The sequence below is a fragment of the Simochromis diagramma genome, unplaced genomic scaffold (genome assembly GCF_900408965.1).
Source record: "Simochromis diagramma unplaced genomic scaffold, fSimDia1.1 OVJJ01000816.1, whole genome shotgun sequence".
Taxonomy (NCBI): domain Eukaryota; kingdom Metazoa; phylum Chordata; class Actinopteri; order Cichliformes; family Cichlidae; genus Simochromis; species Simochromis diagramma.
In genome coordinates this window covers 11,567,715-11,592,715 of record NW_024386908.1, presented here as the reverse complement: position 1 = coordinate 11,592,715, position 25,001 = coordinate 11,567,715, and the positions used below count along the sequence as shown (strand labels likewise).

Below are 25,001 nucleotides of genomic sequence, written 5' to 3'. Positions count from 1 at the left end.
ATAAGTCTTTAGAAATGTCAAGATTTCTATACAGTGGAGCTGTCTTTCACAAAAAATTTGCTCTTACTCCAGTTATGATGGGCTCCTTGCTAGCAGCCACAACTGAGGCTCCTGGAGAGTACTTCTTTGCAGACGGTGTGCGACTGAAAAAGTATCGTGGTATGGGCTCCCTGGATGCAATGGAGAAAAGCACGAGCAGTCAGAAACGCTATTTTAGGTATGTGTGAGGTTATTAAAAGCTACAGCTATTGTAATATTGTGAACCACTGGGATGTATATGAATTTGGTGATATGTTGTCCACAGTGAGGGTGACAAAGTGAAAGTAGCCCAGGGTGTGTCGGGCTCAGTCCAGGACAAGGGTTCCATTCACAAGTTTGTACCATACCTGATAGCAGGAATCCAACATGGGTGCCAAGATATTGGGGCAAAGAGTCTTTCCGTCCTTCGGTGAGTTGTGTGTGTGTGTTTTTTAAGGTTTTGAGATGCTTTTATAAGCAGTATGTATGATGGTGCTTGTATGTTTTATACAGTTCCATGATGTACTCTGGAGAGTTGAAGTTTGAGAAGCGCACCTTATCTGCACAGGTGGAGGGTGGTGTTCATGGTCTCCACTCGTAAGTACAAAAACCCACAAAAGAATGTCTTTTCTTTTAGTCATATTTTAGCTACTTGATATAAACACTGTAGAGTGTAGACTTTATATAAAAGATGGGCAGCTGTTTCTTAATCTTTCTGCTTTCTAAAGAGCAGCAAACAGAAAAGAATCAGAGTAGAAGTCGATAAGAAACTGCTGCTGCCTGCCTGATGTTACCTCAGAAAAGATGTTTCATTTTGTAATATGTGAGCCCACTGAGAGAAATGGAGGGTAAAGCATGATACGCGGTAGCACAGACAGTGCCCATGCATCCTTTCATGAACTAGCTGATTTGGTGTTTCTTTGCCTCCACAGATTTGAGAAGAGGCTTTACTGAACAGGGGTGTGACATGTGGATCACCCAGTGCACAGGACCTTCCCAATCTTACAGTGACCAAATGTTATATCGCTACTTCTGCTAGAACACATGCCGCCAACTACACCCCCTCTGCAGCATCATATTCACTGTTGCTCTTTCTGATCTTACCCGGCTGGTCTAGAGGGAGGGGGGGAAAAGAAGGGGGAGGAGAGGCATCGCAGCGAAGTGTGAATTTTCAAACTGACACCTAACTCTCTGAACACCTTGGATTTTGCACTTAAGAAGCAGAGCATCAGGGTCTTTGGAAAAACACACACACCTGTATCACAGCTATACAGCCCGATCCCAGTTATATGTGCGTGTCGATGGCAGTGAGAGAACCAAGTGGTTGAATTAAGAGTAGTGTGCTTGAATGTGTGATATAGTTTTGTGTGTGTGTGGGGACAGACAAAGTGAAGGTGCGCTATGTTTATTTGTCCTGTTTCTGTTAGTGAGCTGACAACAGTCATTGTGCGCAGGTCCCATCAGCATCCTTTTTTTGTCTTTATTTCTTAATTTCCCCCTGATGTTTACCTGCGAGTTGCCTCAAACATCCCATTTTGGAACCAGAATAATACACACATGCAAACAACAAGAGAAACACTTCTGCTCTATTTGTGCAGCGTGGCGGTCGATCGTGGCAAACATCATTACAGGTATGCGCTGCACGAAGAGTAGCCGCTTATAGTTGAGCATTCATTCACTCGGTGTATCGTGCAGTCAGAAATACACGGCCATGGTAGTCATCTGGTCAAGTTAGTCTCCTCCAGTGTCAACAGTAGATGGAGGTCAGACCTGCAACCTTTTTATCTTCGTGAATATTCATTTACCCCTTAGACATACTGAGCCGAATAACCAGTGTCCCATCTCGATGTGTAGTGTTCATGTGTTGAGCAAGGAGAGGACCAAAATCCGAAGATCAGGTATATTTAAAGGAAAAAAACAATAAAAATGTGTCAATCAAAAATAGTTGATGAGTTTCTTTGCCCGTACTTTGAATACTTTTAGATATATTAAAAACAAAAGCTTTATATTAAACCTGTATAGTCTCGGGGAGGGGGGCTTTGAAATGAGCATGAAGGGTTTTTGATATGCATGTTTTTTTTCACTAAGCCAACCGTGGCTGTATTTATATTCTGCGTTAATTGCATACATACTGCCAAGTGTATTTACACTTCGTTTGACACTTCTTTTATAAGTTAAAAACCAAAATTGGTGCAACAAGTTGCTTCTCACTTGTTTGTTCCTGCTCTTTTCACGTCGTGGCAGTTTCTCGGAGTTTGTCATCTGATTCTTAAAGTGTCTTTTCACTAGAGACATGCCTTGAAACGGGGGTGGGTAACAGCTGTAAGACGGCTATGTGAAAATGCATTGAAATGCATAATGTTACAGACCTTTCTTGACTCCATTTCTTGCTTTGAAACAGTCTCATTGTTTGCTTGTTTTTTATCGTTAAGCTTATGTAGGAGTAGGTTTATTTTCTAACATTTTCATACAAAGTTATGTTTTTGTTTTTTGTGGCCCAGAGTGTAAGCAAGAATTGTTTTCCTAACTGGCTAATGTATTACACCCTGCGCAGGGTTCACTTGACTAACATGATCTTGCAGCTGGGCTGAATTGCAAAAAGTACATGAAAATATATGGAGACTTGTATACCTGTAGTTGGAAATGACTGCTGCTTGTTTTCAGTTTTCCCACCTAAAGTTGTAATTCAGGTTTTTAAAATGTCTTAAGTTGTCAAGTACAGAGTCCTGTTGGTCCATCTAAAAAGGCACAAATACAGTTATTTGAAGTGGTTTTTTTTTTTTTTTTTGCCTTATCAGCCTCACAAGCGTTGCCAAAACACAGCGGTTGCTTATGCAACTTGCAATCTAAATGACAAGAGAACTCCAATTTAATTTCTTTTTTTTTAGATGGACTAAAAAGACTTTGTATGTAGTAAATCTTTTAGGGGAATTTGAGGACTGTTGTGTCAGAACATGTTTACAGTAAAACACTCGACAGAGGACCGTTGCTTTTGCTGTTCATCAAAGTAAAAAGAATAAATGAATAAAACCATGTATGGGCTGTTGTCTTTTTGTATGAACCAAGTTATTTGTTTCAAGATATAAAAGAAGCAAACTTACTATAAAAACAAATCTTTATTAAACAATATGTTGACAAAGTTATAGATAAACATAAATAAGTTAGTAAGCTGGTCATTAATATGCTGTCTGGATTGTTTATATAGAAGCATGTGACAAATAGCTTGTGCTTAATACCGGTAGAGGGCACTGCTGCATCATAACTGCAAATGCGTAGCTTAGTGGTATGTTTTTGTTTTTTAAGCTTGAAATACTTGACTCCCATTCATTTGACATGAGAATTGATGATTTTGTAGAACTGGAAGGAGTCTGACTTCAGTAGTATTTAATAAGTGCTTACTTCACTCACAGTACTATCTATTGGAATGTTGGAATGCGATAAAATTATTTGTACAAATCAGTTCTTGTTAGATCACCACTCACTAAACGACTGTATCAAATGTCACTTGCTTTTATCAAACATGTAAAAGTTACAAATTACCATTTGGCTTTTGACATTCTTGGCACTTAGACCCTTTTATCTTTTTACCACATAACAAAGCCTTTCAAAAACTATATTTTGGCAGCTGTAGCTCTTCCATAGTGTATACACCGCTAACCATGCACTATCAATTTGTAAAACTCCTGGACAGTCAGCTTGCTGCACATAGTAGTCACCCTAAAGTCCTCAGTATAACCCTCATTTGACCAGACTACTTCATAAATCAATAGTCTCACTGCAGATACTCAAAGCATCGATTTGTCTGCAAACACTGATGAATTCCTCCTGGACAGATCGGTCTGCCTCTGTCGACGTGTCTAGATCCAGGCTCTCTTGTGAGGCTGCTCCCAATGTGTGATAGTGCCTCTGCAGGTCTGCATGGCCCTGGTGGCCAGAGGATGCCACGTTACCCGTGCCGCCTTGTTGGAGAAGCTGTCGTGCATGTCTCTCTGGGCTTGCGCAGAGGACCAGCGAGCTTCCAAGAGAGGCTCGGTAGAGGGAAGAGGAGGAAGAGCTTCCCCTCCATCGTTCAGGTGATGAACAGCTGGAAGAAGAGCTCAGGGAGGGAGATGGCGGAGCACCTTCAACACCATTACCCTCAGATTCGGGTGGCTGGGGTTGAGAGGCTATCTCCACGCAGGAGGAGGTCCGATAAAGGCCAGCGTCGGCAGAGACGGGATCACAGAGTCCGTTGCTGGGAAGTGTCCAGTGCTTGTTTACTGATTGGTCACTGCACTGAAAAGGCCTAGCAGGGCTGAAGAGGCTCATGGGAAACAAGGCTTCACTGAAGAGCGCCTCATCTATGCTGCGACGTAGGTTGATGGGTGAAGGTGGACGTAGGTCTGCGGTGGAGTCACTGGTGAATGAAGATGCACCTGAAGGCTCTCTGCCACCCGTATCTTCAGGTTTTTCTGAACTCTGTAAATCCATGTCCAGGTCTCGGTAAGCCAAAGCCCGGTTACTGTGGTAGAGGAGGTCCAGGCCATTCAGACTGCTGCCAAGTCTTTCGTCCACCAGAGTGTAAAGCGGGAGACTCTCCGTCTCTCCAAGTCCAATAGTGTCAACAATAGCTAGCTTCTCTTGCTGACTCAGGGTCCATTGGTAGCTTCCAGGCAGGATGGGTGACTTGGATGCCAACAGTTCGGTCCAACAACTTCCAGCAGCTGGAAGGTGGTCAGAACAATAAACTGGCTGTGCAACCACTAAGGCTAAGGTGAGACAAACCCCGAGCTCACAGAGTCTGCAGCTAAACTGGAACGCCCACCACGGCCAAGGATGGAAGACCTCCGCTCCACCCACAACACCCATTGCATTGAGCATTGCGTATAACTGAAGTCCTGCACACGCCAATGAAAACAATGCTGAAAGACACACCGTTGCAGCAGCACGATCCCACTCCCTGCTTTCAGCAAAAGGGCAGCGGTTGTAGCGCTCAGCAGGCGTTGGAGATGTGTTATTCAGGTGATAGATGTGCTTCGAGTCTGCCCGCACGTAGATATAGAACACAAAATAGGCAGCTGATAGAAAAGTTGCCAGTGCCACAAATGTTCCCCGGGAGATGAGTGACAGAAAGAGGCACAGAGGAGGCTTTTGCTGGTAGAACTTCAGAAATGTAACTGGACCGAACGCAGCGGCAAAATGCAGGACAACCAGGCAGGCCAGGAAACAGGGTCTCTGAAAGGCAGAGTAGGAAAGCTGCATCCGTGAGCGCATGGACAGGAGAAGGAAAACCAGACCAAAAGCTGCAGTGAGGCAGGGAAACGGTGCTTCGTAGAGCATCAGTGAGGCCTCTGTGGAGGGTAGGCGGTCCTCGTGGCCATAGGCATCATACAGGAGTGAGAAGGACCTGGTACAACCAGCAGCTAATAGGAACAGGCTAACCAGAGCAAAGTAGCCACAACCAGTTGGGCATCGCAGTGGTAAGCAGAGCAGATTCAGTGCTGAGGCAATCGTCAGCATCGCAAAGACGCAACCAGCGCCGTAAATGTGGGCCTCCCAGGCCAGGCCCCACGTGGCCATAGCGCTGTTCCAGTCCGTGTACAAGGGCACCAACATCGGTGGAGCTGGGATAAGAAAGGGGCTACTTGACTGGTTGATGACAGTGGTGTTTTCTGTGGGCTTAATGTCCATGTAGGTTGTGGAATCCCACGTGGTGGTGGAGCGATTACAGCTTTCTTTAGCGACGTTGGTTGAGGTGGACATCCAGTCTTCAGTATACAGAAGTATATGGGGAGTTTCAGAGGGAAGGTCTATAAAAAGAAAAAAGTAGAGATGATTCTGGAACATTAATAACTGAACGAGTTTTCATAAAAACAGAGAAAAAGAAAATGCATAAACTTTGAATTGACAGTAGCTGTAAACATGTACGGACACTTTTATATCACTTGAAAATGCACTAATGGAATTCTAATGAGAATACACAGAAGCATTTAATAGTAAAACTATCAGAGTCAGAAAACAAATGGGCTCGGGCCCAGGATGGGGAAAGTTCTCCTAATGTGCTAATCCTGTGTAAAATCTTGTAAGCTGTTCAAACCGAGCGAGGCCCAAAAGCAGAGGTATGCATGTGTGGCTGAGTGTGGGTGTGTGATGTGAGTGTGTGTGAGTGAGATCAGCCCACTCCGAACCACAAGAGCTAGTTCTTGCGTTACGTAAGCCATCTGGAGTTTCCATGCAGCTATAGTTAATTGTGATTTTGTTAGACATGTTTTAGCACTGCAAAGGAAGTGGCTTGGCTTTGTAAATTAAGGAGTAGCCATGCATATGTGTGTTTGTACAAAATTTGCAGAGACGTCTGCAAAGCTCATCTACCCTGTACATGTTTATGCACTTCAATTACTCGAAAAGGATGTACATAAGGCACTTCACACAGCATAATGCCTCACAGATGGGCAATCAGACAAACATTTTTTCAGCCTTCTAGTCTCTGCATCACTGAGCTCCACAAACTGGTGCTTGTTCTTTTTCATAAAGCACAACCGATACTGCGTTCACCATGAAAAAGAGCAAAACAACAACAAAAAAAGAAGGACCCATGCTAACAATGGAAGCTTATAAAGAATATGAATTCAAATGCAGCTGAAGAGAAACAGCTTCTAACTGCATATCAGGGATTTGCACACACACACAGGATCATTAGTCATTCTGCTGCAGGCTTATCAGAGACAATAACTCCACCATAAAAATCCAGGTGCTAAAAGAGACCACTGAGACAGGGACAAATGGGCAGGATAAACTGACAGCCTATTAAATCACACAGCAGGCAGATTTAATGCAGTGCACACTCATAGATATATTTTGGAATCATTTACGTGTCAGAAAGTGATGTTTTTATTGATTAAAATATTGCCCAAGTGCAGATAAAAGGCACTCCCACTACTTTTGTCTGCAACAGTAATTGAAACCCATCTAGCGTTAACTGGAGAATCCATTATATCCAGTGGTAATGTTAAACGCCTGTTTAAGAACATGAATGTGTAGACTTCAGAACCGCAACCCCCCCCCAAATCTTTGCCTATAGGCCGAAGATGTCTAATTTGTTTCCTGAGTAAAAATAAAAGCGGAATTCATGTGGTTTTCTGAACTCTTTCTCACATGTCTTTTATGGGTTATATTCTTGCGTTTCCCATTCCACCCTCTCCTGGTCACCTAATTCATTCTTTTGTTTTTGATTTTCCTTCGACTCCCGCCTGCAAACAGGGAAACTCCCATAGGTGGGCTTGTTATTTTTGAACAGGGACAGTTTTCTTTACCAAATCCACTTTTCTCTTTGACAGCCCTGAGTTTTACAAGTCTCTTCCCATGCTTTATTTTTGTGCTTTTCCTGGTGATTTTCCAAGTATATAGATTCAATGTATGGCAGCTGCAGTTTCTATTACGTTTAATATGTCAGCAGCTCCAGATGGAAATAGCAGTTTTTGGGTTTTTTTGCTCTAACGTGAAAACTCCTTTATTTTGTGCTTTCCATAAAACCTGTGCCTGTATATGCGTTCATTTTGGGGTGTGAAACCTTGCATTTACATGGATTTGTAAGCTACTTGTGAACAAAGCCATCATCAGATCCCTATGAGCAGAAAAGGACTTTCACAAGCACTTTAGCAAAAGCACCTCTCTGCTGTTTGCCTGTGTTTGTTTTGTCATTATTCACATTTATCTCCTGACCTCAGTGCTGAGTCACAGCCCCAGGTACTGATGACAACATCAAGCCTGAGGAAATACGAGCCCACCGCAGGCTCACTTCTGCATCTCTAAATGTGATGCAGCAGTTTTATTTCACACCCTGAGCTGATCCAGAGCAGCGGGCGGAAACGCAAGGATCGATTTTTGTGAGTGGCTTTGTTTTGTTTTGTTTTTTTCACTTAAGTCTTAATGAAGCTTTAATAGCAAGATGCATTCAATGTGGCTCTGTTACACATCTCTCTCTCTCTCTCTCTCTCGCTCTCTCTCTCTCTCTCTCTCTCTCTCTCATGATGATGCTGGATTATTAAGAGCAGGAAAGAGATTTAGATGTGCAAGTCTGCAGTCAGCACTTTCACACCACATTCTGCTCTGCTAAGTACAAGCTGTGCAACCATTAAGTCTGTTAAGCAAAATAGAACTAAACATCCTGTTCCATGCTGACATTTAATTTGCCATAATTCAGAATGGCTGAATTATAAACACAAGCCCCGATGGGTGTGGAACAGCGACATGCTTTAAATTTGAAAGCGCTCCAAGGAAATCTTGATTATCTGCCTAAAAAAAGGACAGAAATAAAACCACCTTTTTGACATATAACACGAAGTGGTCAAACATTTATTACTTTCATAACAGTCCCTGTTTTGTTTCATTATATTTACAGTACCCTTGACTTTTGGACTGCTAGTCTGACAAAACGGGAATGCTAAAGACATGCAATATTAGTTGTGCAGCACTCAGTGCTGCAAAAGTCAACCTCATGATGCCATTATAGGAAAAGTCAGCGCTCACTAGTGTCATTAGAAGTCATTGTCTGGGAATGTGTAATGTCTGTAACACGATATTCAAGTCTGGACAAATGTGGTGGGCTGACAAGCACTGGTGCAATGCAGCAAGCATAAATAAATATCTAAAGATTAATCAAGGTCAGCAGTAACCCTTTCTCCAGTGTAGTGAAATGATAATTGGTTAACTGGTTAATTCAAATTCCATGTTGCATCAGTGCAAAATGCAAAAAACAAGCAAACAAATCTTACACACTCATTATTATCAAATAAAAATAAGATAAAATTATGTTTAATCTTGTAAAAGTTATCGCACTAGCAGCATAGAAACAGTCTATGTACTCACATTGACTCCAACTATGTCATCTTATCACAGAACACAGTCGCTGTGTGGGAAATGTGGTTCGAGTATTAAACAAACCCATGGCTGCAGACATTCTGAATGTGGCAGCCACTGATAAAGTAGGTGTGTTTTAGTATATGCATTATGTCAATGACCTGTGTGCCCACTTGTCTGCTTTCCAGGGCAAGGACTTGGATTCCACTGAGGCAGGCCGAGTGGAAAACGTGATGGGTATTGAATGATCGCCCTGTTTTGTTTCCTCATGTCAATAAGAGTCCCATCTGAGCTGCTGGCCGACTGAGCGGCCTCAGGAGGGTTTGGTATGTGCCGGCGGCTGCTCACTCTTGCCTCTGACACACTCTCGCCTCTTATGCTGGGAACCTTTTACACAGAAAGACTTCAAGAGGTCTTTTGTGGACTCTGAGGGGTTAGAACTATCAAAAACAAAGTGTAATCTTTTAATTACTTGAGAATTGTTCTGCTTGTTGGGATCACAGATATAAAATGAGCAGCTCTGTGAGACATACGATGGTGCTTTGAGCTCGCCGCTACTGGTAGCACACTACTGTAAAATGCTTACAGTGGCAGTGCTCCCATACTTCACAATGCTCAGCATTTTTGTGTTAGCATGGCAACGTTCAGTAATAAAGCTGTGTCACCTCTGGAGCTCAGACAAAACCTCCGCACAAAGACAAGGCATCAAATCTGAATGAATGGATAATTTTCGCATCTTTTCCGGTTTATGTGACAGCTTATGTAACAATAATTATTTGCCTTCATTGCAGTAGCAACAACAGATTTCGAAAATGTGACAGCAGCAAGCTGCTTGTCATTATAGTTACTTGTGAAACAGTGCAGGTTGCTTATGGTTGTCACAAGACAGTGCCGCAAGGGAGAAGAGATTTCAGATTTATTTGCCATTCTCTAACCAGAACTCTAGTGAGGGAGGTTTACACTCAGGATTTTATGCAATATAAGTATTTAAATCATCCAGTCAAGTTCCAAATCCACAGATGTGAACTTCTAGGTGGGGCTTGGGGAAAAAAGTAAGGGAAAGTCACAAATGTTTAGAAGATTTCTACTTTTTAGACTAGTAGCATTTCATTCAGGAGTCGACCAATCCACCAACTGGCATCCCCGTAGCTAGGGCTGTTCGATATAACGATATATATCGGATGACGATATAAAAACGTCTATCGTTTCATTTTACGCTATCGTTTGTTTCGTGGTGTCGCAAAATAAACTGTTTACGGCAATATTTTTTCATCGTTCTGATGACTGTAGTGGCTATATTAATTTCTTAAAGTTCTCTCTTTTTCTTATATGTAATATAACCACACTACTGAGGGACAAGCGCCTGTTTTTATGCGTTGTCGTTAGCAACAGCGACGGTAACACATTCGCGTGTCCGCTTGTTGATGTTCCACATAAACCGTTCACAATAAAGCTCAAGATCCTGTTGAGACTTTTCAAAATAAACTGAATCACGTGAAAGAGCAGATTATTTACGGATGAGAAGTAAAAAAGAGCCGCCAGGTGCTAGAAAATAAACCTTAGACTCAAACGTTAGAACAGGCAACCCGCAGCACGCCGTGTAATAAATACAAAGAAAACGGCGGCCGTTACAACTTATGTCTAAAAATGTATAGTTTCATGCATCGGTTAAAACACTCGACTCCAGTAAAGGACGCGCAGCTGGAAACACTTCCTGCAAGTCGAGCTGCCCGAGATTCACAGAATTTACAGAAAATGTTACATTTTTGTGATTTATATCGTTATCGGGATGATAGAATTCTTATATCGGGATATGAGATTTTGGTCATATCGCACAGCCCTACCCGTAGCCACACAAAATTGAAAAAACAAAAACAAAACAAAGCATAAAAATCTTGTTTTGTACAGCTAATATTTATTTACAACCAGGCACTTCAAGGTAGATTTAAAAAAAAAAGGTCCTAGAGCTTTCTTAAGACAGTTCAGCCACAAAACAAATTAGCCAGCAAACCCACAGTGGGAACAATATTGGTACACAGGGCTGTATTTATGTTTTCATTGCTTTCAGCCTTACTAATAAACCCTCAAAGGTCTCACCTGAGGTGCCTCACATGTCTACCAGCTAAGATAATGAAGTAGAAGGCTTCTTCTGATGATACGTGGACTCCAGCTACCCCACGCCCATCTTTAATTCACGGCATGTTGATTCTGTATCACTAAACTAAGGGACCCATGTAGTTTTCTTCTGATCGCCTTCATCTTCAATTTGGCTCACTTCAGAAAAAGTAATTTCGTGGGAGCTCATGGAGAAATCCGATGCATACTAAGGAGGGGCCAGTTGTGCTGGGACCTGTACGACTGAGGTTTTATCTCTCACTTAAACAGTTCTACACAATGCAGCGGGCCTGATTTTACGATAACTTTATGCGGAGCAGACATTCTCATCAGCACATTTATTTTACACTGTTAAATAACAGATACGCACACTAGTAATATTATTGTTTCATTTACTTACTTGCGAGCCATATTCAGCAGGTGGCACATTTGAAGTCTATTTTTGAAAACCACTTGACAGTATCGGCTATTCTGGGTGAGGTAATGTGGGTTACAGCTGCTTCTGTGAAGTGGGCTGAAAGTGAATCTCTTCAACAGATATCTGATCAGAAATCAGCTGTATATGATTTACAAATAATTAGACTAATATGTGAATTTCACATTTATACTGTAACACATTCTTACAATTGATCTGATTTTTTTTTTTTTTTAATGTCAAGTGAGGCGATGAAAAGAGGTTTGATCCTGTTGTAGCGTGTTCTTTGTATAGCCTAGGCATTCTTATTGTTATTGCTGCTATTATTATTATTTATTAGCACCACAGTGACCTACAATGTTGGATTTCCTAGTGAGTACTATTCTATGTGTACTCGCTTGCCAAAATGCTTCCATCAGACTTTGCCTGTTTGCGCTGTAAAGATTCGTGCTATTAATAAAAAACAGTGATATGTGGAAATATTTGAAGTAGATGCAAATGTTTCTAAATTACTTTTTTAAAAAACTGTTGACGGCATGGTTCCAGACAACTGTAGTATAAAAAAGTCTACATCGACCAAGTAGAATGCAATTAATGCATTTATTTCTATTTTTTTCATTCTCTTTATTTAATTCAAAAGTGGATATTGCTTTGTTATAATGCAAAAAGATGACTAATGATGATAATCATTGGCCAGCAAGATTTGCACTACTGCGTGTTTTATTTTTGTAATAGAAACTGTTATCATTGGATCAATAATTGTGTATTTTAGAAGCAGTACCTAGAAGTCTGTTCAGTGGTTGGGCATTGCTCCCTATCTGTTGGATGAGCACTTTCCCCCCCTCCCATTGGAAGCAATTAGTAGCCTCAGGCAATGGATGCAGGTAATTGTTTCTCCCAGTCTTCTGACAGATTTAGACATACGCAAACATTTAGAGGATGGCTTCTGAAAGTAACAGCATGCAGACTTTTGCTTGTCCTCCTAACAGTATGACAGTGCAAACACATGCTTCTAAAATGGATTAGATTTTTGAAGGAAGACAGTGTTTGTTTACATCTCGAGGGATGTGTTTGCTCACCTGTCTGTTGTTGCAGCTCATTGGACGGCGTGGAAATGCCTGCCAAACTTATGTCACCATCATCGTCTGCAGTCGACTGAACCACACCTTTCTCATCCTCTTTATCCTCTTTGCCTGGCAGATCTGGGGAGACACGTGCAGTTTAACCTAGGCGAGATCTCAAAGTGATCAATTTAATTAAAATAGCATTTTAAATAGCACTGGCATCTTTAAAGTAGTCTGAGTTAAAGAGATTAGCATACCCAAAAGAAAACTTAACCCTCTCTGTTCTCTGCTCAAAGCACATCTGAGGTTTAACACTGTAGCAAATGGAAGAACTATATTTCTTAACCCAGTTCTGTCAGGGATCGGCCTATCACCCACTTAGTTGTATTCAGTCATCCATAGCATAGCACAGTGGAATAGGCCTGTGTGGTCTAATTACATTGACATCCTTATGTGTATGTGCATGGGTGTGTACATCCTGGTCCACTGCAAATCCAGACTGTGTCTAGAGCTGCTGCGTTCCATAAAGGAGACAAAGAGGAAAAATGATGCAAGAAAGACGGCGAGAGAGTGCTAATGTTAATAACTACACAAAATGCCATGTGTAGTTATTACTACACATGGCATTATTCAACCCTTTAGCTCAGTATGGTTGAATCACAAAATATTTTCATAGTTAGCCACCCACGCAGGAATTGTGTATTACAACAGTCACAAAGACAGAAGAAAAGATTTAGAGCGCTGAATAAACCTGTTGGGAAAACCGGATGAGCTGACTATGTAATGAAGCCAGGGATACCAGGTACAGTTTTAGGCTATAAGTTCAGAATTAATATTAATGAAAAAATACCAAATAAAGTGGAAGATAATGAGTTGTGAAAAAAATCAGAACAGCTACAAGGCAATGCCTTCTATCTTAGAGACTAATCTAGGTCAAGCAGACAGTACCCGAGTCATCTGTTAGTTTAAAAAGTCCTACAATAAATCGGTTTCACACAGCGAGAGCTACAGTTCAGCCAAAAAGAGTAAGAAAAAAAAAAAGAGAGAGAATATAGCTCATGTACGCCCCCACACAGCAGTATCTCACACTACAAGTTTGTATTTTAAGTTTTAAGTGTCTTCTTTGCTTATGTTATTATATTGCGGTCTATCTGAACAAATGATTAGTAGGAAAAAATATTGTATTTGATGAGGACATGTTACACATTACCTTTTTATTTCATTACATACGCTTGCTATGCTTGTTAATGTTTAACATTATGAGGTTTTAAAATAATAGTATAAAACTCTGTGTATGTCCTGGGCTTTTTCGCTGGTCTAGCTCTGTTTGTGGAAGCCAGGCAAGGGACAGCAAATCAATTCAGTTAAGTTTTATTTATATGGTGCAAAATCATTGCAACAGTTTCCTCAAGATGCTTTAGATTTTAAGGTGAAGACACTGCAGTGATCCAGAGAAAACAGAGAAAACTCCATCAATTAGATGAACCCCTATGAGCAAGCACTTTGGCGACAGTGGAAAGGAAAAACTGTCTTTTAACAGGAAGAAACCAGGCACAACCAGGCTCAGGGACTGCATCAGTGACTCATCTAGGAGGTCACAAACATCTGAAGAACTGCAGGCCTCACTTTTCCTCATTTTCCTACACACCAGCAAGTCCACCTCTGAATGCCTCATATAAACAAAATAAAGGTTTTGGAGTGGCTTACTCAAAGTCCAAGCTGATATCCGACTGAGGTGATTTGGCATGAGGTTCAACAAACCTTCCAATGTGGCTGAATTAAAACAATTCTGCAGAGACGAGTGGGCCAAAATTCCTCCACAGCGATGTGAAAGAGTCATTGCCAGTTGTCACAAATGCTTGATTGCAGTTTTTTTCTGCCAAAGGTGATGCAACCAGTGATTAGGTTAAGCGGTCAATTACTTTGCGTCGCCAGAAATGTAAGCAATATATTCTCACTGCAATTTTGTTATTATTCTGATTGTTGTAAAAATTTTCACAGTTAAGTTCAACTCATAATTTTGATTTTTTAGGGAGCTAATACTATGTGTGTGTACGCCACATCTAAATCACTACAGATCTGCAGTGCAGGCAGCGAGTAAATAACAACGTCAAACAAGATCTGCTAAAAACGAGGAAGAGAGAGTGACGAGAGAGTTCACTCAGATCTGTAGCTCATCACAAACTGATGACCAGCTTTTTAAAGCGACTGCTGAAATTGCAAAATAAAACAGTAGACAGTTGACAGGGATGTATGAGCTAACTATGGATGTGCTAACTCTCCACTTTTCTTATTGAACAGCTCAACTTTCCACACCTCTGCTGACTTATCATGTATGCCTCTACCTAATTAGTACATCCATAATTTTCTTTGGTCTCCGTGACCTTAAAGTCTCAATCAGTTGTTTTTCAGTCACAGCAGAAAAGGAATGTCTCAGTGCCTTCCTCACCACAGGCTATAGCTTCATATAATTCAATTCATTTATGGCCACCCAAAATAAAAATAAACATAATTAGCGGCCGTGGCGAGTTTAAGTGTACCACAATAACACAGTGTATAGTGATGATGGAGCTTCCCTTTATCTTTAGCTACCAGAAATGATAAACAGGAGATGATGTTGCACTCCATTACTCTCTGCTTATCTATAAAAGCCTTGTGTGACTTGATGAAACGAATGAATGCAATGGTTTGTAAGAAATGTACTAATAATTAGTTTCATAACAGTGGCGCAATAAAGTTTCTCATCTTGAATTTTGCTTCTAATGTGACTTACTTGCACAAAATTGCATCACGTTGTTGCTAATTTGGTTCATCTTCAAGGCAGCTACACAGGAACCCAGAGCATCTCTTACTTTAAAATCAGTCTGGGCTAGAGTAATAAATCACCCCCATTGCTTAATATATGTTCCTCAGTCAGTTCTTTTCATGGAGTTTATTCAGCCTAAGAGTTGTGAGTCAAATCCTAAAAACAAACCAGGCTGGTAAAGCCTGAGAAGATTAGCATAATATGTAAGCCCCAGCAGTGTTCTCTATTTGCACTAAAGCCCATTTTCCATGTAAAATCTATAAAAGGCCATCAGATATTCATCTCACATGCTCTGTATCCATTTCCATAATCAATTACTCTGTCATTGGCCACGCTTTAGTAGTTGGGTACAGTGCTTGGATCACAGAGACAATATATCCTTGCAGGTATTAATGGAGTGTGCTAAGGGTCTAGACTCACCAATGACTGTTAGTGCGGTAATGGAAACAGGGATGAAGGGAAAGAGAGCAGGGTAAAAGACAGATTTTTGGATGAAAATTAGCAGCAGTGGTTTGAGAAAACCAACACTTTCACCCCTCAGTTCTCTTTCCCCCACTTTCTCTTCTCATAATTGACCTTGCTATGGCTGTTTTCATTGCTGTTTTATTTTTACACCTGACAGCCTCCTCAAGGGCAACGCTCCCTCGATCAATGTAACTCCCCCCCCCCTGTTTTTTTCCTTTTGTGGCGAAGGTGTCCAACACCTGAAACAATTCACCCCATGCAGCTTTCAAATAAATGACAGTACACAGATAGCATGCTCACATCAGGATAAAGTATGATAACACAGAGCTGCTATGCTGTTAGTTTCCTATTAATCTCCACTTGTGTCCTTTGGTAACGTGTAATAATTTAAACACTGCATGACTCCAGTCCACTAGCACATCAGTTAGTCTTATGTTACTGGTTTACGTTTCTTTGTGAATGATCAGAAGCTTCTCAGCTTCTCATCAGGGCATTTTCAACCTTTAAAGCAACAGAGGACATTTTTATCCATGAAACGAGGTGACAGGGGTTTGCGTCTGTACAGAGAGAATATACATGGCCACAAGAGAGGAGGGAGGAGACTAAATGGCAAGAAGCATGTTCAGCATCCATGAACAGCGACGGCGAGCGGATGGTCCCACAGGAGAGGCGGTGGTTTCGCTGAGCGTGCGCTTAGAATACTGATACATGAACACAGCAGCCCTCCCCACCCACCTTCTGTGCTGTATCCCACCACACCACGCACAGCTGAAAAACAAGTGCAGACAATACTGATCACAGCAGACAAAACATAATAACTGTCAGACAAAGCAGACTGGGTGATATGGGATTGGGAATGGTTGCATTCCAACACTGCTGTTGTGGAAAAAAATATTCATGGAAGAACTGTAATCTCAAGATTTCAACATAACAACACTATAAACTGCAAGCATCTTGATGAAGCTCAAAAATCTATTCTCAAATCTGTAAACAGGCAAAACAATTGCATTTCAAGGTCGAAGGCTGATCTTGAGCTTTTGAGCTTGAAGAACTAAAGTGCGCAGAAAATTACAAATGAAGACATTTACAATTTTGTGATAAACACACAAAATACAAAAACTGGAGGAAAACGACTCAAATGGCAAGTCTGATGTTTTTTTTAAATAGGTAAGTATAAACACCGCAGCATTTAAATATATTTGTAATTGGTGAGTATCTAAAGTTAAGTTTAAAATGTATTCAGTTAGTGATTTAAATTAACTAAATCCAAAAAATGACATTAGGACAGTGAATCTATAAGAACATCAAGTAACACAATTTCATCCCGATTAAGTTTTTTGCCGAATTGTACTTTATAAACAACTTAAAAATTATATTTGAAGTAAATTCCAACATTAACATATATCTGATCTATTTGCAGAAACAGAAAATAGTTGTGTCCTAAACAAGCTAGGACACTGCTGTGTGTACCCATCCACCAAACAACTGCTGAGAATAATCGACTCGTCATTTTCAGGGCCGACCTTTGACCCCACATGATGAATGTGTCTGTACTTGGAAGAGGATCTCCCTCCGAGGGCTCGTTAAGTATTCACACCCCAGACTGCCACCAGTGGTTGGGGGATGGGCCAGGGATAAGAAAGTATTGCCTCGGTGTCGTGTCAGGGTCTCCTGCGACATAAAGGCTACCAGAAGCTATTTCAGATTAACATCTTTCGCTTTATACGCACGAGGAGAGCAACTCCTCTTCCCCCTTCCTCACCCAGCAACCCCCACAACATTTAGACAAAATAACCTCCCTTTTCTGGTTTTAGCATAGGCAATGCTGGAGTTGATCTGCTGATGAAAACACATTATAGGTGGTTAAAGAGATAGTTTCTTTTAGTAGGGTGGCCCAAATTACTCACTGGAAGCAATTGTGCAATGCGAAATTAACTTGGGGTATAGATTTAACCAGTAAACAACAACAACACAACACTTGAAATCTCATTTTAACCACCCACAACACTTTACTCCACACATTCTGATCATTTCTTCTCCCTTGATGCTTTGGAAATATAATGAAGACGTGTCATTTTGTCAATGGTTTCAACGTGTTTTTGATTTCTTTACTTATTAAGCAACTCTCACTTCTCAAAACCATCATCACGCTGGCAGTTAGATGCAATCCATTTATCAAATGCTGAATATCGTGTAATAATTTTAATGCTGATTCCCATCTCGTATTCAGTGACTGTTTACAAGGATTCATCTGGATCTGGGTTTTATGCAAATTTCTGACCTTTGACTTCTTGCCATGTCAAACATGTCATCGATCAAGCCAATCTGTCTGCAGCCTTTTTGACAGCCATTTATTGAACACTAAAGACCTGTCAACACATGATTGATCACATCTTTCAAGTCAATCCAGCTACTATTGATTTAACTTTGCTTACCTCCAATTGGTAAGTTAACCTTTTGGATCTGAGTTGTGCTTGTTGTGGATTCCAGGACTGGTTTATGATCGATCCCCGGGGCACTAGACATTACCCCTGGCTCCTCTGCCATGGCCCACGACCTGGCCTCAGTTCTGCTTTGAGTTGTGTGGACTTCTGATGTAGTGAAGTCTCCAGCTTGGAGGGTAATGCTAACAGATGCATCTTGTGGTTCTCTGCTAAATATTGTTTCTGGGGTAGCAGTGTGAGCAGCCGGCCCCAGATTGTGTCCCATGGTCAGTGCGGTCTCCACGAGTCCTGGGTTTGTTGTCGTGGTTTGAGCTACTGCCCATGTTAAGGCAGTGGGAACTGTGGTTTCTGGTGCTATTGTTGAAGGGATCTCTGGAGAAAAATCTTCATTTGCCAAAGGAACACTGTGTTTCTCTTGAAGGTGTTGTGCGGTGGCATTCGCGCTGGGCTCAGCTACCCATGTTGTGTCCCATGGTGGGTGGGTATGTGTTGCATTCTGTTCAGGAGTGTTAGTGCTGGTGGGACTGTTGGTGAACAGAGTGTTTCTGATAGAGACGCTTGTGGGAGAGTAGGAGTCGGAAACAAGAGTATCATTGTCACTCAGAACTATGCTGCTGTGTGGAGAATCTGATGTTCCTGTGGGAGGTGATTCGCTTCTTATCTTAGTCACGCTGGTTAGGAGCCCCTGAGTCAAAGTGGTGGGTGACTGAGATGCTTCAAAAATGCTTTCGTCTCCAGATCCTGAGCCTTCTTGGACTTGATCATTTGATTCTGTCAGCCCTTTGGCAGGTGTGGTCACTGCAGCTACCTCTTCTTTACTATCTGAACTCCCATAAAAGGGAATACCGAACTGCAGTTTGGGAAGGGAAGGGAGCTTCGGCAGAGCCGGGGCCCACCAATACGAGCTGACTTTATCTTCAGGTGGCTTTTCACTTGATGCCGTCGATCCCCAGGGGGCCTCTTCGTCAGCCGCAGCCTCTCTGTGAAGTAGCAAAAAATACCAAAAGAAGAATGCCAAGGTCCAGTGGAGGCGAAGCATGCTTTCGACAAGTGGTGTGCAGATCCGTCACATGTTGTTCTCCATTCTCCTGCTCCCTGAGATGGGTCCGGCTGGCTTGCCAGCAAATATGGCCTAGAAGACAAGAACACAGAGGACATCAGTGACACACTTTTCATCCACTCTTTGGCGGCTAAATTTGAGTTGATGAAAACTTGATAGAATTTGCATGTGTTCACTTTTTGGAAGGCTGAGTTTTCTTAGAGCATGACCTGCTTTTGAGCTGTTTTTCCAGACTGTAAAGCAAATTTTTGAAAAAAAAAAAAAAGTATAGAAACGATGCCACTCATTACAAACGACTGCTGAAGTTAACAGGCTTAAAAAATACGTCAGCCGTCACAAATCACAACAAGAGCTTAAGTATTATGGATACCCCACAATTAGCGGTATTCTGTCAGATGCCGTGGTCAGTATTTATGTCATGCTGTTGCTCGCATGCTCACTGTGTCGCAGCGGTTGGGCTGTTACATGGACTGATGAATTAGAGAAGGAACTTCCTTTCATATACATCCTCCTCTATAAGGAGTGGTTGAGAAATAATGTATAAGAGTTGGGTTGGGGGGAGGTTAGACTCTGAGAAGAATAGAAAGACCACTTATTCTTTTGTGGAGCATTGAATAGTTCAAAGTCACTAGCCTGTTGCCTCAGTGAAAAGACTGGAGCACCCAAGGAATTTCCCCTGTGAGAACAACAACCTGTATGCATAGCCTTACTTAACTCCCTCCTCAATAACTCCCAGCTTTGGTCTTGCTCTCTTTCAATCTCAGATTTATTTGTTCTTTAAAGCAGTGGAGAAAGGTCTTTTTGTGTGGGAGTTAAAAAAAAAGCATCAATATTCACAGAAAACTGCTATCACAGTCAAGCTTCTCTACCGTGCTCTCGTTGTTTTTAATCAGGCACGTCACACTTCCTCTTCATTGTCAGCTTTTCTTTTCCGCTATGACAAGTTTATTTAAATCCCTCTTTTTTTTTAAAGCACTGCCTGTTAACTTTGATCTCTCAAGTGTTGCCATTTTCTTTAGCACGCATACAATTTAGATCAATAAGCCACTGCTTATCCCGATGTCTCTGGATTACTTCCTCTGATCAGGAAAGCAGGGCTTTGTCCAGCCATCAACCCTTCTCTTCCCTGCCTGAAGGAATGAAATCAGCCAGAGCACACAGTCAGATGCTTAGATATGAAGACTGAGAACTGGAAGTGGGGGGGGGCAAACATAAAGCTTCCCACACACTCCCCACTTTTAGCATTTTGACTGAACAGCATGAAAATCCAATTCCAAGGAGGTGAGAATGTTTTTAGATGGCTGTGTGTTCGAGCTTGCCCCAGCCAACCTGCATACAGTCGCATTTCATGCATGCAGTGATATGAGTGATACGATTGTAGATGAATATGGATCTGACTCTGCATGTTAGTACAACTTGTTCGCCTACATGTACTGTTCTGTAGTAGATCCACACACCCACGCTTGCACTCTCCTGAATTCTTCAAGACATTCTGACAGCAGTTTTTAAAGGCTTAGAGAAAGGGAAAAACATCTAGTTGAAGCATGGGGCAAATTATCTTTCATCCCTAGTTGCCCTTTTGTTGATTTGATGTATAAATCATCAATTATTTATACAGCGGGTTAGTATATATAATTTATTTTGGTTAACATTCTCACATTTCACTTCAGTATCACTTTCATTTAGTATCCTGCAGTGTGGTAAATGGGAAACTCATGTAGGCTCACGTCGAGTGTAAAATGATCGCTTTCCTTAGCGTAGCGATTGCACAGTTCTCGAATAATCATGATATTTACTATGATATCGTCCTTTCAGGCCATTCACCTGAAGCAGTTGTGCAATTCAAAGCATACTTTGCTAGATCTTGGATTAAACAACTAAGACATTTTTCATGCATATTCGTCAACATCAGGATTGTTCTTGTATCTAACATACGTAAAATTTTAAAATTACCTTTCAAGTCATAATATCAGAGGATGTCCAGGAGATACACAGCAAAGGTTGCATGCGTTTGAATGTGTGTTTCTAGCAACTGTGTTTCCTCGTTTTGAACTATATTTCAAAATAAACATTTTCTTTCCAACAAAGTCTTAAAGTGCCTTAAAGTTTAAAGGACCAATGAGGCAGATGGGCTGCTCCATTCATCGGAAATTTGGTTTGTGGTGAGAAAATAGGTTTGTCAGAGCCAAAAAAAGAAAAGAAAAAAAAGATGAGAGCGGTGAGAGAAAAGCAATACTTAAGCAATAATTAACAGCATAAAGCAGTTTACAGGTGAGGGTAACTTCAGTCATGTAGCATTTCTTTGCGGGTGACACATTTCATGTGCATGTTCTCACATGACCTTATAAAAACCGAAGCCAAACTGAAGCTTTAAAATGTAAACAAAGCAGCCCACAAGTAATGTTCAACCACAAATTGTCAGAGTCAAATTTAAACAATCTTATAATCTTACTACAAACCACCAATTATTCCAAAATCCTACTCAGCTTGAGCTTTAATGCCACTGCCTTTAACATTCCTGTTACCATTCTTCCCCACATCAAATACACGCCTGCTGTAGGCATTGTCTTGTTTGACAGGCAGTCGAGCAAGTGGAAAGGAGCTATAAAAAAGTGGCTGTGGGGAATATGCAAGTCCCTTCTATTATTTTGCTGGCGTTTTGTCTCACTGCTCCTGACAAAGATGGTGGGGAGCCTGGCACTGTAGTGTGCTCAACGGAGCAGAGATAGAGAAAGATGGACCGAGAACAAGAGACAAGGGCAGGCGAGGAGAAGAACAACACCGTGTTGACATTCGATTGTGACATTGTTAGTCCAAGAGAGCGAACTCTGCGGCAGTCTCCTTGATGCTCATTTTAGTTTGCTGCCCAGAACCTCTTTTATTAACTCTGTCAACAGACTCCTGGCTTTCATTTTAGTCTCAGCGTGTCTGTGTTTACAAGAAAGCACATACCTCATATTTTCTCTTGGACCATTAGCTACCTGACACGCAGTCAGCTTTCAATGTGGTGCAGCACGTTTCTCCATGAAACATATGCTGTTTCTAAATTAATTGGAACTAACGCAGGACAACCCCTTCTGTTATCAGTGCACTCAAAATTTTGTTTAAGTTAATCAAACAAGAAATATAAACCTTGTAACTGAAGTGGAGGCTTGGGTCTTTCTAGAGTGATTGAAATGGCGAGGGCAGTCGCGAATAGAGATGAATTAACTGCAGCCAGCGTCATTACTATTTAACAAACCCTCTATGAGCGCGGGAAGGTCTGAGGATCAATGACATAGTCCAGGATAATGGAGTAATTTACCTCCCTGCAAATGGCTACTGTTGTGTGTGATCGTTGTTGTTTTCTGAGTCTGCTGTGTGGGTGTACATATTTACAAGCCCTAGTTTTCACTCTAGTATTATTTCCATGGTTATGTGTAGGTGCAATAGCATATAAGTGCACGTGCGTCCTCCCACGTGCCTTTGGGCCCTCTGTTTTTCAAATGCAACTCCATCTCCCATCTAAAGAGCAAACTTAAGTATTAAATTTGAAAGGATTTTTTTTTAAATCTTGGGAATTAGAAGGCTTTCCATATCAAGCAGGCACTGAACAACCAAGATGATTTGAATGTGTGACTATCAAAAATTTGTGTTATTGTGCTTTAGAGCCTCATATGCAAATATTCTGATACTTTACCCTCCTTTATTATCTTTCACAACTACTATATTGTCTTTGCTCATGGTGTGTAATAAGAATTCTGTGGCATTAAATGCCATAACAATACTGCAAACTAAAAAAAAAAGGAAATGACTCAGTTAACTCAACTTGCAATTCTGCTTCCATAGTACATCTTGGTTTTGGTTACGTCGCCATGACGCCATACTGTGTTTTTATTCAAATTAGCAGTGACTGGCTAATAACTGTGGCCAGGAAATAGTAACCTTTTAGGCAAAGCAAAGTTTCTGTCTTCACAGTAGCCTAGGTCAACCACTTGCTGACTGTAGTCATGTTTACAAAAGAGCACAAGCGAGAATTTTATTAAGATTCCCAGACAATTTTTAAAAGAACTGTCGTTAACTGCACAACCCTTTTGCCTTAAATTGCTATTTTCTGATTGCACAGAGCCTATAGAATAGTGACAAAACACCCGTGTTGTGACTGGTTGCCTCTAGGCTCCGGCAACCAGAGGAACTGTTGTTGGAGGAGGCAAAGAAGTCAGACACAGTGGGAAGCAGCATTAAATCTGCATTATTTCTATTAGATCAGGAAGTAAGACATATTTCCTTGTGATAAACCTAATATAGACATTATAATCAATCATTCAGTATTTGCAACAACACAGGGAGAGAAGTGATAAATCTATAAGCAAGCGCTTATGTGAGCTTCAGTATCTTCCTCAAGGACATACCGACTACAGGAGTTAGGGATCAAACCATCAAATCTCCCAAGCTACAGTTGCCCCTGTTTAATTTGAATCTTTCTTCATTTGTCATCATTTTAAAAATAATTTCTCCATCTGTTGTCCTACACTGTAACTAATGTGTTCGCAGCAACAGTCAACCAGTCAATAGTGCCTGGACATTATTGACCATAATGAGAGCTGTTCTCATGTCTAAGAATAGCTAAACCCATCCACATGTGTCCAAATAGGCAGCATCATAAGCTGGACTCCCAACCGAGTCCTGTTGGCTTGACAACCAAACAACATCCTGAGTCACTGTATTTACAAACAAGATTAATTCCTTGCTATTTTCACCTGCAGGGCTTCCACTCCAGGGCATTATCTTTTGGTTCTGGCATTCTTTTTCTAATGTATTTTTCTAATGTATTTTTCTAATGTATTCTAAATACCACCTCTTTAAAAAAAAATCCCAGTTTGACCAGCCCTGAGATAGATCTCATCAATCTCTTGATTGAGAATGACATTGTAGTGGGTTAATGCTTGTGTTAGCTCTAGAGCTGATGAATGCAGTGAACCCGCTTATTATAGAGGACGCTTTCAAACACAGGCTTTCCACAGGCTGCCTTTGCCATGGTGACAGCTGAAGCCAAAGACGTCTTGTTAATCCCAGGAATTTGAACACCTTCTGGATTACGCTGTTTGGCTTCTTGGAGCGTGTTGCTCTCACATGTAAATGGGCAGTCTGACACACAAACACACACACACACTCAAAAAAAAACCAACCAATCGATTCTTGCAAGAGCATTTGCTGGTTTGCTAACTCCAAAGCGCACATGCATACATTTGCACACCCTTCTAAAATAAAGTGAGTGAAAATAGATACAACCGCTAAACGAAATCACAAGAGTGAAAATTGCAGATGCCAACATCTTTATATGTCAGATTTATCCAGACGCCTCACTGACAGGAACACACATACACATATATTTAGCCCTTACTCATCTTTGAAATCCAGATGTTAGTAAGAATCTGCACACCAGCATCAACCACAACCCTTCCTCTTATATATGTTTGATGAAATCCAGTATGTTTGCGAGTATCAGTGTGTAAAACTGCAGCTAGAGTGTGTATACCAGCATGCAACTGCCTGCATTATAGGAGTCATATCCACACATCCCTTATTATTGGTCAAGACCACCTGATTAAAATACACATACAGAGAGAGACAGAGGGAGGAAAAGGACGGTGAAAACATGTCAGGTGCTTACCCGCAGATGTATGAAATAAGATCCACAGCCAGCGGTGTTCGAGTGTGAGTGCTGCAGGCGAGATCGTGTTTCTGAGCCTATGTAGGTTTGCCTGTGTGGAACAGAGTTCCAGTCTCTCACCCT

The 25,001-nt window shown here is 41.3% G+C and overlaps 2 protein-coding genes across 7 annotated transcripts in view; one reads left to right on the top strand and one right to left on the bottom strand.

Moving 5' to 3' along the window:
• The window catches only part of impdh1b (IMP (inosine 5'-monophosphate) dehydrogenase 1b), a 20,124-nt gene extending 17,071 nt beyond the window's left edge, over window positions 1-3,053 (top strand). For all 6 annotated transcript variants that reach the window (XM_040035423.1, XM_040035424.1, XM_040035426.1 and 3 more), the window contains 4 exons: window positions 73-217; window positions 305-448; window positions 532-615; window positions 951-3,053. In XM_040035423.1, the coding sequence (XP_039891357.1) occupies window positions 73-217; window positions 305-448; window positions 532-615; window positions 951-972 (395 nt within the window). In that variant the 3' untranslated portion in view covers window positions 973-3,053. The remainder of the gene's footprint in view (window positions 1-72; window positions 218-304; window positions 449-531; window positions 616-950) is intronic.
• Window positions 2,796-25,001, bottom strand: LOC120735771 (proline rich transmembrane protein 4). Its single transcript, XM_040035422.1, has 4 exons — window positions 24,879-25,001; window positions 18,157-19,297; window positions 12,466-12,588; window positions 2,796-5,807 (listed from the first exon to the last, which is right to left on the bottom strand). The coding sequence occupies exons 2-4, from the start codon at window positions 19,202-19,204 to the stop codon at window positions 3,775-3,777; spliced, it is 3,204 nt and encodes a 1,067-aa protein (XP_039891356.1). The 5' UTR covers window positions 19,205-19,297; window positions 24,879-25,001; the 3' UTR covers window positions 2,796-3,774.

What these genes read in the sequence shown, in the direction of transcription:
- LOC120735771 (XM_040035422.1), bottom strand. Translation starts at nt 19,204, where the DNA reads ATGCTTCGCCTCCACTGGACCTTGGCATTCTTCTTTTGGTATTTTTTG. An exon ending in GGTTAACTTACCAATTGGAG is followed by an intron (nt 12,589 to 18,156) that starts GTAAGCAAAGTT and finishes GTGTCTCCCCAG; the next exon opens with ATCTGCCAGGCAAAGAGGAT. An exon ending in TGAGCTGCAACAACAGACAG is followed by an intron (nt 5,808 to 12,465) that starts GTGAGCAAACAC and finishes TTCTTTTTATAG; the next exon opens with ACCTTCCCTCTGAAACTCCC.